This window comes from Mesocricetus auratus, unplaced genomic scaffold (assembly GCF_017639785.1).
Source record: "Mesocricetus auratus isolate SY011 unplaced genomic scaffold, BCM_Maur_2.0 Super-Scaffold_100676, whole genome shotgun sequence".
Classification (NCBI taxonomy): domain Eukaryota; kingdom Metazoa; phylum Chordata; class Mammalia; order Rodentia; family Cricetidae; genus Mesocricetus; species Mesocricetus auratus.
This window is the reverse complement of record NW_024429266.1, coordinates 56,560,929-56,575,206: the sequence shown is the minus strand read 5'-3', so window position 1 is coordinate 56,575,206 and position 14,278 is coordinate 56,560,929. Positions and strand designations below refer to the sequence as shown.

The 14,278-nt window shown below is 53.8% G+C and overlaps 1 protein-coding gene and 1 long non-coding RNA gene across 2 annotated transcripts in view; one reads left to right on the top strand and one right to left on the bottom strand.

The window, feature by feature from the left end:
• The window catches only part of Lrrn2 (leucine rich repeat neuronal 2), a 58,315-nt gene extending 44,259 nt beyond the window's left edge, over positions 1–14,056 (top strand). Inside the window, exon 2 of the mRNA XM_005073356.4 lies at positions 11,064–14,056. Coding sequence (XP_005073413.2) covers positions 11,280–13,418 — 2,139 coding nt within the window. The 5' untranslated portion in view covers positions 11,064–11,279 and the 3' untranslated portion in view covers positions 13,419–14,056. The remainder of the gene's footprint in view (positions 1–11,063) is intronic.
• LOC121136738 overlaps positions 1–14,278 on the bottom strand; it is a 28,613-nt gene that overhangs the window by 2,736 nt on the left and 11,599 nt on the right. The gene's annotated exons all lie outside the window — the stretch shown is intronic.

Here is a 14,278-nt window from a genome sequence, read left to right as displayed (position 1 = left end):
CTCTTATGGGACATCAGTCATATTGGATTAGGGTCTTCCCCGACGACCTCATCTTTGCTTAATCACATCTATGATGACCCTATTTTCTACGAAGTATACATTCACAAATATCCAGAGTGGGAGTTCAATATATCTTTTGGGTGGACACTGTGCTGCACACAGTAGCCCTGACATCAGGCTAATTGCCTGGCGCTGTGTTCCCCCTGCATCCTTGCTGTTCTTCTATCTCCACAGACAAGGTGCCCTTCTCCTGCAGCGGAGCACAGGGCTGCCAGAGCACCGTCCATCTCTGCTCTTCCAAATTATTACCAGCTACTAAAGTGGGATCATGAAATATAGGCGGTCTTTTTGTCTTTTTTTATTCCCAGACAGTAAAAAAAAATCATTAAGGCTTGCTCTTAATTAGTTTAATTTTGAAGCTTCTAAATATTGATTTAACCTCCACTCTTTGTACTTGCTGCAGTCACTGAATTATGCCTGGTATTGATCACAGATGGCAGCATCCCCCTCCTCGGGGCTCGGGGCTTGAGAGCTGTCAGCCCGCCTGGCACTCTGGGCTTTGAGGTTGCACAGGTATGGAGGAGAGGCTTGCCAAGGCAAAGAAAGGCTTGTCCTTGAGGAAGGCCTGTAAACATGGACCAGGGACCAGCTTCTTTTTCTTGCATTGGCCCAGACCCAAAGGAGATTGATCAAGAAGAAGTCAACTGGACCCCGCCCCCAATTCCATTCTAGGATGGAGGAGAATTGGGCAGCGGGGCTGGAGAGTGGCAAAGGATCAGACCCCAGAGCAGAGGCTTTGGCAATAACCTGGCTTCACAGCTGAATATTCAGACCAGGCACTCACACCTCTCACATCGCAGTGGAGCTCGTCAATCCTCATCACGGTGGCAGTATGAGCACACAGGTGCCACTTCCGACCAGATATCCAGCCCAAGGCCTGGGTCACAATCAGACGGTTTCAGTGGCTAACATTATCATTGCCCTACCATAGGGAAAGCCAGGACCAGGGTGGAAGCACACTGTGGTTTCTAACCTTGGTTCATTACTGTTTGCTGTGTGAACTTGAGCGAGTCCCTTGATACTTTTCCCATTAAAACAAGGGTAGTGGCATCTGTGACTGTCAAACATGTCTTCCTGGAGCACCAAAGACTGGGTATCTATAAATTATAGACTAGAGATTTGTTTCTCACAGTTTTGGAAACCAAGCAGTCCGAGATCGGCATCAGCATCCAGTGATGCTTCCAAGATAGGTGTTTGAACTCTGGGTTCTCTGGGGAATACAGCATCTCCACATGGGAAAAAAGCAGACTGACAAAAAGACCAAAAAAATTCCTCTCTCACGATTTTCAAAATGCCATGTGTCCATTCAGGACAGCAGAGCCCTTGTGACCTAAATACCTCCTAACACTGCACCATTGGGAATGTGTTCCTTTTTTCTTTTTATTTCAGTTTTCCAAGACGGGGTTTCTCTGTGTAGCCCTGGCTGTCATGGAACACACTCTATAGACCAGGCTGACCTCAAACTCAGAGATCTACCTGCCCCTGCCTTCTGGGTGCTGGGACTTGAGCCACCATGCTTACCAGAGATCACATTTCTAATGCAAGAATCTGGAGCACATACTCAGACCACAGGCACGTTAGACAGTGGGAGTGATGGAATTGCAATTGCAAGGTGCATCTGGTTCAGTGGGTTATTGATGATGACTGGAGTTGTAGTGGTCTCCATGGCCCTGTGGCTACATTTGGCCTACAGGATCACGTCCAGACCATGGGGGCTCTCACCACAGTCCTCATTACACTCACAGGCTGCAGGGAAACCCTACTTGGCATTCACTTCCTACTCTTTTCTCCCAGGCCTCCCAGGCTTAGGGTCCCTCCTGTGAATTTTGAATGTCTCCCACCATCTCTACTTCCAGTGACCGTCTTGGTCCAGACTCCCTCTAGGAGCTTGGTTCCCCACCCCACCCCCCAACCCCCATCCCCGTCAGGGAGATTTTTAAAACAATCTTATCAAAGTACCTGCCAAGTTCACTCATTGTCTTAGATAGGGTTTCTTTGCTGTGATAGAACACCACAAGCGTCTTGGGGAGGAAAAGGTTTATTGACTCTTACACTTCTGAGTCACTGCCCATCATCAAAGGAGGTCAGGGCAGGAACTCAGGCAGGAACCTGGAGGCAGGAGCTGATGCAGAGGCCGTGGAAGGGTGGAACTTTCTGGCCTGCACCTCATGGCTCAGCCTGCTTTCTTACAGCATCCCGGAGCACCTGCCCAGAAGTGGCGCTGCCCACAGAGAGCTGGGCCCACTCACGTCAATCATCAATCAAGATGACTGTTTTCTCAGCCGTAACTCCCTCTTCCTAAATGACTATAGTGTGTGACAAGCCTATACAAACTAGCCCGACACTAATTTGCAGCGTATCTCCTCTGAATGCTTGCCTAACGCCCTACCCGTGTGGTGGGACTGTGCCTGTTCCCACAGTTGGGCCCCACTGCCCTCTGTCACAGCTTTGTACTCCACAGAGAGTTTTCCTTTGATTTGTTCTCGAGCTGGGAAACCTCACCTGCCCTTCCCACGCAATGTATCCCTTGCGGTTCCCATGCCTAGAGTGCCCGGCATATACCACCAGACCGCCGTTGATGCTCCTGGACATTTCTCTGTGCCAGGACAGAGGAGGTGAGGGGATTCTGGAAGACTCCATCCTAACCTGCCAGGAGAGCAACACCAAGCACGTCCTGAGTAACCGCGTTTGAGATTTCTAAGTTTCACCCCTTGGTTTATAGAGTTGGCCTAAGTCACGAAGCTCAAATGTGGGTTTCTAGGCCCCACCCTCAGGCTCTGATCCTGGAGGGTTGGGTGGCCCCGGGAATCTGCATTTCTGAGAACTTTCTGATTGTGCTCGCCCAAGGCCCCCTAGGCCTGAGGAGGTCTGTCCTGGCCCTGGCCTGGGCTGTACTGCCTACTACCAATCCCCTGTCTTCCCTACGACTGTGGGGCAGTCCAGGTGGTCATGGGGCCGGGAGAGCCGAGGAAGAGGGACTGAGGGAGAGGACGGCCAGGGCAAATGTGGAAGGGTGTTGAGGACCGGCAGGCTATCCCACTGCAGTGAGGAGAAAAGGCAGAAAGAAAAACACCCGCTGAGGGCCTCTCAGCTGCTGCCATTTATCTCCCCGCCTGCCTGGCACAGCTGACAGAGGGGAAGGCTCGTGCCCTGGAGCCCAGGCCTCCTTCCGCAGTGTGATTTATCTCTGGGCTTCATCTGGTAAACCTGCTGGTGAAATGAGTCTCCTTTCCTCCCCGCCTCATCAATTTTCATTCTGCTTTCATTTTCCTTTTCCATTAGAAAGGGTTTATCCTTGCCCCGTGTTTAACTGGCCTGCTCCACACTCACTCTGCCTTCCGCCCTGCCTCAGCACCTTCCCCTGCCTGTAACCAGGTGCCAGGGAGATCCGCAGCCCCTCACGCAAGCAGGGCAGAGTCCTTCTGCTCCATGCCTCCCTGTCAGCTGGGGACTTGGGGTCTTCTACCCTCTCTAGCAGTGCACAGAGGGGAGACAAGGACCCCTCAGGATTGCAGGCTGTGGCTTCAGAGAGGGTGGGGGGAGCAGGGGCGCTGGTTCAGGAGTGCCCCACTGAGGGGAGGTGTGGGGTGACTGAGGCTTTGGGCAGGAAGGAACTTCCTAGTTGCACGGTGGAGAGCAGGACTTCAGGCTGAGGGCCCGACTGAGCGAGGGCATGGGAACCGGAAAGAATTGCTGGCATCCCTCCTTATCACCTTCCCTTCCTTTGCCCCTGTCCCTAGTTTCCTGTTGTCAAGGGTCATCCTGGGGCCCTGGATCATGAGAGACCCAGGGAAAGCTGCCGAATATGCCTGGCACCTCCATCTGGGCAGCTGCTGGCCTAAACTGCCCATCTGGCTGGCGACTGAGGCAGTGGAAGGTCCGTGGGTCAGACCTATCCAAGGAGCAGCCCTCTGGACCCTGAGAGGGAGCTCCTGGGGACAGAGTCACTGCTCACCTGCTGCATCTGACCTGTTTATTGAGCAAGTGTCTTGTCAGGCATCTGTGATCTGTGGGTGGATGGTGTCTTGAGCCGTCCTGAAACCCAGATCAAGGACCCCCATTGAAGGTGCCAGGGAGTGCTTTCAGTGACTTAGAAGAGGGCTGATTCTCTTGGAAAGGGTACCAGCTGTAGAGGAAAGGGCCCTACCTCCTAAAACGTAGGCGATCTAGAAGTCAAGGTACAGTCCAGCCAGGGCAATGTGGTGATGCTGATGCAAAGGAACTCGGAGCCCCGGGCGCTTTGTGGATATCTCCTCTCACTCCACCAGGAGGCCTGCTTCTCCCTGCCAGACAGATTAGGAGGCCCAAGAGCACTTGGGCAGCAGGATTCCACTGCAGAGTCTCCTGCAAAATCAGCGTTTCCATTCCTGGCTTCTGAGCAGAGGCTAGTGGAGTCTGTTGAATTTCTAGAGGGATTCAGAGAACGCTCCAGAAGGGTGAAGGTGAACGTAAGATCCTGTTACACCAGACAGAAACTTGAACGAGAACAAAGTGACCTCCACCCAGGAGCAGTGACCAGAAAGCAAACTGGTCACAGAAAGGCCTGAACTGGGAAAAACAGACTCCAGGGTGGTGTTGGTCTCCTTTAAGGGGAAGGAAGAGAGGCAGAAGGAACAGCCTACACAAAGGCCTCTTCTCTGGGCATTTGGTCCCTGTGACTACTCATCTCTGAGACAGACAGACATCCCTGCTCGGCCTGCCCTGGCCCTTGTCCAGACATTTTTTGAGTTCCCACTGTGAGTTTGAGCAAGGCTCCTGGGGTGCCCTGTAGAGTTCTCCAGCTGCAGGGAGAAAAGGCCAGTCTTTCGTGATGGGGTGCAGGGCACCCCAGGAGCTCAGGAGAGAGGCTCTGGTCAGAGAAGCAGTCCCTGTGGGTTTGCAGAAGCCCTGGCAGCAAGAAGAGGTGGGTTCAGCCTGAGCCACTCTCTGCCTGGGCTTGCTGGCCCTGCTCCCCTGCAGCTTGTTTTGGTGCAGTGCAATCAGACAGAAATGACTGTGTGCTACCTACTGGCACCCTCCATTCTAATTAAGAAATAATGAGGCAGGCTCTCTCCCAGGCTTGGAGCTCTCGCACCTTCTGCCTGGACACTGTAGAGGTTCCTGCCTGGCAACAGGATCCTCCCCTCCCCTCCCCTCCCATGCAGGAGTTTTACCAGAACCTTGACCTCTGAAATTCCAGAGAGAAGGAGAGAGCAAAACCAAAACAAAGGAATCTCACCCTCCCACTGTGCCACCCAACAGACCAGCTGAGCTCTGGCACCAGAACCCCAGAAATAACCAGGGCTGTGAATGAGCTCTATTGGGTCCCTTCTGGCTCTCCGTGTACCAGCTGTGGGACCTCAATCTTGTCACTTAACTTCTCTGAGCTAAGTTTCTCATCTAAGAGGCACTTCCATTACAGGACTGTTGGCAAAGTAGCTGGCACATAGGAAACCTGGCACACGAGCCCTCAGAATGCCAAAGTGGTGTTTGGGATAGGTTTGGTGACTGAAGAAGAGTTCGAGGGTTGAAAGTAACAGGGCATTACAGTCAGAGTGAGAACCTGCAGTGTTGGGGACAGTGACAGTTTGGGTGTGACAAAGCAGCAGGTCTGGGAATGCGAGGGCCCCCCTAATGCTAATTGGAGAGCACCGAAGTGGCTACCATATGGGTGTAGACGGGCAATAGAGACAGAAGGTGGGTGTATCTGCTAGGGGAAGGGGTACAATTCAAACACAGGGCTGAAACTGACAAAGATGGGACCAAAGGAGCAGGTTGGTGAGAGGAGATGTTGCCTTTGGGACAAGATGACTGTGAGGGGCTCTCAGACTGGCAGGTAGAGAGGTCTGAGGGAAGCTAAGAGTGCAGGGTAATTCCAAGGCATCCTCTTGTCTACTGCCCGGGACTCTGTGATGAGAAGACCCAAAACCTCGGGGAGCAGAGCTCACCAAGCCAAGCAGTCTTTCTGTCTCAAAGGACATGGAACACCTAGGCCCAGGCCATGAGGATTCTAGCCAGAGCTGGGACCATGAGGCATAGAACTATCTCTAGGTGTAAGGACAAGAAAGAAGACCCACCTTGCCTGAGAAGGATGCTGAGAGGCTCTCACCCACTAGGAAGGAGGAAGAGGAGTTCCGGGAATCACCCAGGTCCAATGACCTTGTGCTCAACTTGTGGAAGAGGAAGAGGGGAGCAGAGCTTAAAGAGGACACTGGCTGGTGAGGCCAGAGGTCAGGGCAGCGGTAACCAGGTAGGGTGGCATATTGACCTGCAAGGGCATAAGGAACCTTCTAGAGTGCTAGGATAGTTACACCTAGATCTGAGTGTGGCTGACCTGTTTTTGCCCAAGCTCACAGAGTCTGGGGTTAGTGTCTTTGGTGTACCCACGCCTGTGTGGTATATTATGCCTCAACGACTCAAAATGTTACAAAAGGTGAGGAACAAGGGTACAATGAGAAGCCACAAGAATGGACGGAGTGAAGGGAGCAGTCATTCCATCCCCGGCTGCACGGCTGCAACCTTTAAGGCCTAGGAAGCTGGGTGCTTTGCCCAAGGTCACAGGGAGAGCAGAAGAGTCGGACTCAAAGCCCGTGGCAAAGCCCGGTCCCTTCTGCACCCCCGGCCCTCCCTCACATAAGTTATTTATGGAATTCAGGCTCTGGAAGACTAGATAAACACTGGGGTCTCCCTGCAAAAGCTCTGGTTGTGTGTGATTAAGTGAGAGGCAGGAGTAAGGGACCTATTTGCTTCCCCCAGGGAACTGGAGGTCGCGTGTACAGATGGAGGCTGGCCTGCCACCTCTGCAGCTCCCGCCCAGTGCTTATCTGCTGCTGAGGAGGCCGGAGTTTATCAACGCTACACTCAATTATGCCGCCCATCTGTTCTCCACAGCTCAGAGGGACCTGGTACCAAAGCAGCCAAGGCCAGGCAATCGGTACTGCCTGCCTGCTAGCCTCCTGCTTGCTCTCAGGGGTTGGGCGGGGACTGGAGAAGGAGGCAGAGAGTGGTAGGAAGGTGAAAGGGAGGGAGTTTGCTTGTGCCAGTAGACTCCGCCCCCACGCTGCAGGGGATAGGGACAGAGAAGGATGGAATGACAGCATCCCCCAAAACTCTTCCTTCAGTTTTGCCAAGCGTCTTCTTAGCAGAGGGATTGGAGGATCAATTCCATGCATTCTGCCAAGTCCAAAGATGATTCCTGGAGCGAATCCAACTGGAAATGGGTCCATTGGGATTTGTAGCACAAGCCCTTCCAAGCTAATGGTGTGCCTTTGGAGCGAGGCACCAGCCATGCACAGTCAGATGGCAGGGCCAGGCCTGTGTGCAGCACCGAACTCTGTCTGACCCTGTGGTTCCAGGCCCATGTAACAAGGCTCAAAGAATAACAGAGTCCTTCCTGCATGTTCCTCAAGGGGGTCAGTCTAGCCAGGAGCCAAGGAAGGAGTCTGGTGGGCCCATCAGGGGACAAAATATATTTGCTAAGGACCCAAGTCCATGTCTGAAAGAACTTGTAGCTGAGGCAAGTGTTTGTTCCAAGCCACACCAACAGCCAGCTCTCCTCAAGCAAGCATTGGACTCTGTTGATTGCACTGCTGGGGTAGATTATAGAAAAAGAAATCTGGGTTTCCCTAACCACATAGAAGTCGCATAACCTCTGCTATAGCCTTTCTGAACCTCAGTTGTCTCCCTGAGAAAATGAAAGTAAAGAATCCCTTCGTTGCCCATGCACAGAACCAGTGGAGATACGGAACTCAATGTTCCGTGTTCCGTAGGTTTTATTGTTCATATTCACCCTCAAGTACTCTGAGTCACTTGATTCTCTGTGGACAAAGGGAGCTTGCAGACCAGTTGAGGGACATGTGCATGTGCTCATGAACTCCTGGTGACCTGGACACTATGGAGAAAAGATATCCGCTTTCTCTGCAGCTCCTGTACAACTCGCTAATCAGCTTGAATGAGTAGGGCCATGACAGCCTTTAATGGCGCTGTCATCCATCCTAGGAGGGGTTCTGTGCCCAGCCTCAAAAGAAGGACTCCTCCGAGGATTTGCCACACTTTGAGGCACTTCTCTCTTCCTCTTAAAGCCAGCCCTGTTCCTGGCCCAGGAATAGCACACTCCACTGCTCCTGCCCAGGTAGACAGATGAGGCCCGCAGGGGAGATGTCTGCCATGGAACTTTGTAGGTTTTGGTGACTTCTAGTGCCCTGAGCACAGCTGAGTGCTGTCTTGGCACACAGAATGAGGACGTTGTAGGAGGAGAGGGAAGCTCAGGTCTTGTCTAAAGGTCAAGTGACAATTTGAGGTCCTCTCTGAAGAGCCTTTGCTGCTACTCAGCCTCACCTTCCTCTCCAGCTGGGAACTGTCCTGGGGTTTCTTCACCCATTGGCATTCTTCGCTGGATGACTGTGTTGCCAGCTCACAGATCTCCACCCCACTTTGAGGCCATTCTTGGGCTCCCAGGGGCTAAGCTTAGTAGAGAGGGAGCTGGTTGCACCCTATTATCTGTCGTCTAGAAGACTATTGGTCCTTAAGAAGTCCTGTGATCACTGAGCACAATGGTGCACACCTGTACTCTGAGCACTAGGAAGATGGAAGGTCCTGAGTTCAAGGACAGCCTCAGCTACATAGCAAAAGGAAGGAAAAAAGGATAGTTGGAGGGAGGGAAGGAGGAAGTGAGGGAGAAGAGAAGTCTTATGTGGCTGGAGCACCTCGGAGGGAGGCAGAAGAGGAGTCTCCCAACCTTGGAAAAGGAGCTAACATTTCTAGAACTCTCTACTTGAGCAACCGCTCATTTCAGGCTCATGACAGTCTTTAAGAAAATAAAGAAAAAAATCAAGCAACAGATGCTTGGAGAGGTCAAGGAGCTTTTCCTAGGGCAGACGTAGAACCAAGCTTGGTACCCTGGCCTCTGGTATAGAAGCATGGCACTGAGGGCCATCTGCATGGCAGGTACTTCTCCGTTTGTTGCCTGCAACTTCCCAACCCACAAAGTACACCACAAGCATCCCTCCCCCTGGCTTCCCCAGGCTTCTGTTGCACATGTATGTAGGCAGGCATGCATGTGTGCACGTGTGTTTGTTTACCCTGAGATCTATGTGGCAGTGCACACACACCCCTACGCAAACCTCTGTGCCTTTCAAGTCACCGTTGTTTTTCCCACCTTCAGAAATAGCTGCAGAGGAAAGTGGGACGCAGTCAGATGTACACAGTCATGTGGCTCTCCTGCTCAGGGAAGGGTGCCCTGCCCCCACTGCTCTCCTCCCCCACTGCTCCCCTCCCAGTATCCTGAAAGCAGGATGATGATGAGGCAAGGAGCCCCATGTGGCCAGTTAGAGGTACTCCCTGGAAGCTGGTAAACACCACTCTGAGCTTCCTGCGGCTTCCTGGCAAGAAGACCTCATGCAGGAGACAGGAATGGTACCAGACTGCCTCAAGGCAGCCAGGGCACCCTAGCCTTGGGACCAAAGCAAGCTGGGCCAGACCTGAAGCAGAGCAGCGTTGTAGAAACAGCACAGCCTCCAGATCGGGCTTTATTTCCTATCTGTGGATGCTTACCAGCATTGAGACTTGAGCTAGGTTCTTCTGGACCTATACACGCTGGAGGTGTGAATGCTTATCTCCAGGCCTCTGAGGAATGCTTGCACATAAAATAAGCCGCTCAGAGTCTTACAAATGCATCCTGCACACCTGTCACAGAAGAGCTGCCAGATCAAACCAGGTCAAAGAGGAGAGCTCCGAGCTGGCCCAGTTTTGTGTCCAACTGTTCTAAGTCAAGGCTTGATGTACCTTCAGGGCAGCACAGCCTGGCCTTAGGGTCTAGAGAAAAGCCAGGTTGATTTCATACGGCCAGGAGGGAGGAAACAGCAGTGTCTTGGGTTCCAGGTAGAGAAGATCTCCTGGGGGAAGGGGCCCTGAGAATATGGGACTACAGTGGGCACCAGCCATGCCCCATGTTACGGGTTTGGTGATAAAAGAGCAGAGCTACACAAAGGAAGTCTCCCAGGTGGTTTGGGCAGGACTGGGGACAGCAGCAAGCACAATACTTCAGCACAATGCCATCCCTTAGTCGCAGAGAGGGGGACGTGTGCCCCAATGCCTGTTGTCTAAGAGTTATGGTTCTCCAAGAAATCCCGTAGCCCAAGAGAAACTCTCTGTAAGTGACTAGACTTGAGTCTTGAAGAACAAGCAGAAGTTATCTGAGGGAAGTGAGACAAAAGGGGGGCATGCCAGTTCACCCCAAAAGGTTTGTACAGAGAACATGAGTGGAATAGAAACAACAGAAACCAGGAATGGTCAGGCCAGATTACAGAAGACCATGCCTGCAGGGCTGAGGCAAGTAAGTAGACTCCAGCCCTGAACATCTGCCAGCAGCTCTAACAGGCCACTGAGAGAGGAAGGCCCAGGCCTTCAGGATGGAAGCAAAGTGCCCAAAACCCAAAGCTCACCCAGGAGACCCCAGTCTATGAGGAAGTGGGGTCAGGATCCACTGCCGACTCCTGAGTCCTGGGAAGCCCATCCCATATTTTAGAGCTGGGTTTGTTTCCACTACCTCCTTCCTCCTGCATCACCAGGGAAATGTCTAGAAACTATCATTTATCTCACTTAACCAATGATCCAAGAAGGGAAGGATGGAAGAGCAAGAAAGGTCAAAAAATCTATTCCACATTCATCTGAGCTCCAACCACGACAGCTTCAGCCCATCTGTCCTCCTTTCTTCCCAAACACATACACATAACCTATACACCCCACAGTCATCTACCACACCACACCGCCTCACACCACACCACAATACACCACACCACACACACCATACCACACCACACCACACCACACCTCCGACCCATCCAAAGATTTAGAGAAGATGGCAGGAGAGGACCCTGGAACCTTGAGGGCTGCAAAACAGGGTCCAGGAAGCCTGGTTTCCATCCAAGCCAGCTCCCGGGCTGCTCCTCTGGTTTCTGGAGTCCATCAGGGGAGGGTTCCACTGTTTAACTCTGCACATCCCTGACTCTGTTGTCTTCTTCCAGGGCTGCCTGACGAGGAAATGAGTGGAACCCAGTCCAATGCACAAAGATGAAGAGCCACACCCAAGAGGGCATGAAGTGATGCCCACCCACCCCGTGTAGAATGACTGCCTTGAGAGGCTGGCTCCCCAGACCCTGGCAAGGCTGCTGACCCTCAGTCCGCACGTCGTGAAGAGCAGGACTCTTCCTGTGGAGGGGCCCCTGCCTTCCAGCTCCACCATGAGGCTCCTTGTGGCTGCCCTCTTGCTATCTTGGGCGGCTGGTACCCCTGCTGCAGTACCCGTGGTACCCTGGCGTGTGCCCTGCCCTCCTCAGTGTGCCTGCCAGATCCGGCCCTGGTACACACCCCGATCATCTTACCGAGAGGCCACCACTGTGGACTGCAATGACCTCTTCCTGACAGTAGTGCCCCCAGGGCTCCCTGCGGGCACGCAGACCCTGCTCCTGCAGAGTAACAGCATCAGCCGAATAGACCAGGCTGAACTTGCCTACTTGACCAACCTTACAGAGCTGGATCTGTCCCAGAACAGCTTCTCAGATGCCCGAGACTGTGACTTGCAGGCCCTGCCTCAGCTGCTGAGCCTACATCTGGAAGAGAACCAGCTAAGCCGGCTGGAGGATCACAGCTTTGCTGGGCTGAGCAGCCTGCAGGAACTCTATCTCAACCATAACCAGCTGTGCCGCATCGCCCCCAGGGCCTTTGAAGGCCTCAGCAACCTGCTGCGACTGCACCTCAACTCCAACCTGCTCAGGACCATCGACAGCCGCTGGTTCGAGATGCTGCCCAACTTGGAAATCCTCATGATTGGTGGCAACAAGGTGGATGCCATCTTGGACATGAACTTCCGACCCCTGGCCAACCTGCGCAGCCTGGTGCTGGCAGGCATGAGCTTGCGGGAGATCTCGGACTATGCTCTGGAAGGACTGCGAAGCCTGGAGAGTCTCTCTTTCTACGACAATCAGCTGGCCCAGGTGCCCAAGCGGGCATTGGAGCAGGTTCCCGGGCTCAAGTTCCTAGACCTGAACAAAAACCCATTGCAGCGGGTAGGGCCGGGAGACTTTGCCAACATGCTGCACCTCAAGGAGCTAGGACTGAACAACATGGAGGAGCTGGTCTCCATCGACAAGTTCGCCTTGGTGAACCTCCCTGAGCTGACCAAGCTGGACATCACCAACAACCCACGGCTTTCTTTCATCCATCCCCGCGCCTTCCACCACCTGCCCCAGATGGAGACCCTGATGCTCAACAACAACGCTCTCAGTGCCTTGCACCAGCAGACAGTGGAGTCACTGCCCAACCTGCAGGAGGTGGGGCTCCATGGCAACCCCATCCGCTGCGACTGCGTCATCCGCTGGGCCAATGCCACGGGCACCCATGTCCGTTTCATCGAACCACAGTCTACCCTGTGTGCTGAGCCTCCAGACCTCCAGCGCCGCCCAGTCCGGGAGGTGCCATTCCGGGAGATGACAGACCACTGCCTACCCCTCATCTCTCCCCGCAGCTTCCCCTCCAGCCTGCAGGTGGCCAGTGGAGAGAGCATGGTACTTCACTGTCGGGCCCTGGCTGAACCAGAGCCTGAAATCTACTGGGTCACTCCAGCCGGAGTCCGACTGACACCTGCTCACGCAGGCAGGAGGTACCGGGTGTTCCCTGAGGGGACCCTAGAGTTGCGGAGGGTGACAGCAGAAGAGGCGGGGCTATATACCTGTGTGGCCCAGAACCTGGTCGGGGCTGACACTAAGACAGTTAGTGTTGTGGTTGGCCATGCTCCCTTCCAGTCAGGCAGGGACAAGGGACCAGGACTGGAACTCCGTGTGCAGGAGACACACCCATATCACATCCTGCTGTTTTGGGTGCCCCCACCCAACATAGTCTCCACCAACCTCACCTGGTCTAGCACCTCCTCCCTCCGGGACCACAAAGCCACTGCTTTGGCTCGACTGCCCCGGGGTACCCACCGCTACAACGTTACCCGCCTCCTTCCGGCCACAGACTACTGGGCCTGCCTGCAAGTGGCCTTTGCCGATGCCCACACCCAGTTGGCTTGTGTTTGGGCCAGGACTAAAGAGGCCTCTCCTTGCCACAGAGCCCTGGGGGACCGGCCTGGGCTCATAGCCATCCTGGCTCTTGCTGTCCTCCTGTTGGCAGCTGGGCTTGCGACCCACTTTGGCAGAGGCCAGCCCAAGCAGGGGGTGGGTGAGAAGCCTCTACTTCCAGTCTGGGCTTTCTGGGGCTGGAGCACTCCCTCTGTCCGAGTAGTGTCTGCACCCCTTGTCCTGCCCTGGAATCCAGGGAGGAACCCACCCAGATGCTCCAATGGGGAGACAGTGTCACCACCATTGTCTCAACATTCCTGAAGCTCCGCCAGGTCTCAGCAGTAGAGAAATAACTAGGACAACTCTACACTAAAAGGGAAGTGATCTGGGCCAGACACCTGCCGGAAAGTGGCGTTGCTCCACGTGCTTGAGGCCTGGCAGCTTGACCAAGAAAGACGGGGCTCTGTGGCTCCTGGGGGTGCTCTTGGAGCTTCCAAAATGGTTGCTGTGGCCTTCTGGGGGTCCTCAGCTGCTATTCTGAGGAGTGTCTCCAAGGAACAGGAAGGACTCTGCCTAGAGCCTCCTACCTCCCCAGAGGCTTCTGGACCCAGCTTGGCTGTTCCCTGCCTGTGTCCCTAGGCCCCGGCCCACAGGATATTGCCCCTCCCTCTCTTTCTTTGTACAGTCTCAGTTGCTTGCTCATCCCCCTCCTGGGCAAGGGCTGAAAGAGGCCTCTCCGTCTTGGGAGCCTGTCCCAAAGTGGGAGTGTCCCCAGCTGGATCTGAAGGATATTCGGGGAGAGGGGTATCCAGAGATGCCTCATCTCATAGCCTGGGCTCTAAAGTTGACTTTCTATAGGCAGTTTTGTACCTTTGTGGAGAAATGTGTCACCTGTCCCCAACCGATTCACTCTTTTCTCCTGTTTTGTAAAAAATAAAAATAAACAATAACAACAACAATGGGGAGGGGACTCGTCCTTTGCATGCTGGGTATCGGAAAATCTCTTGGGTCTCTTCTCCAGAGACAGGGGTGGGGGCTGGAATGTGATAAGAGTTTGGAGAAGACATTTGAGTTCTGACCTCTGTGTCTGCTCCAAACATAAAGTGTCCCCCTAGCAGGGGGCAGAAACGCTGGGGCAAGAGAATCGAATTGAGGCGAAGCTGCCACCCAGAAAGAGCATG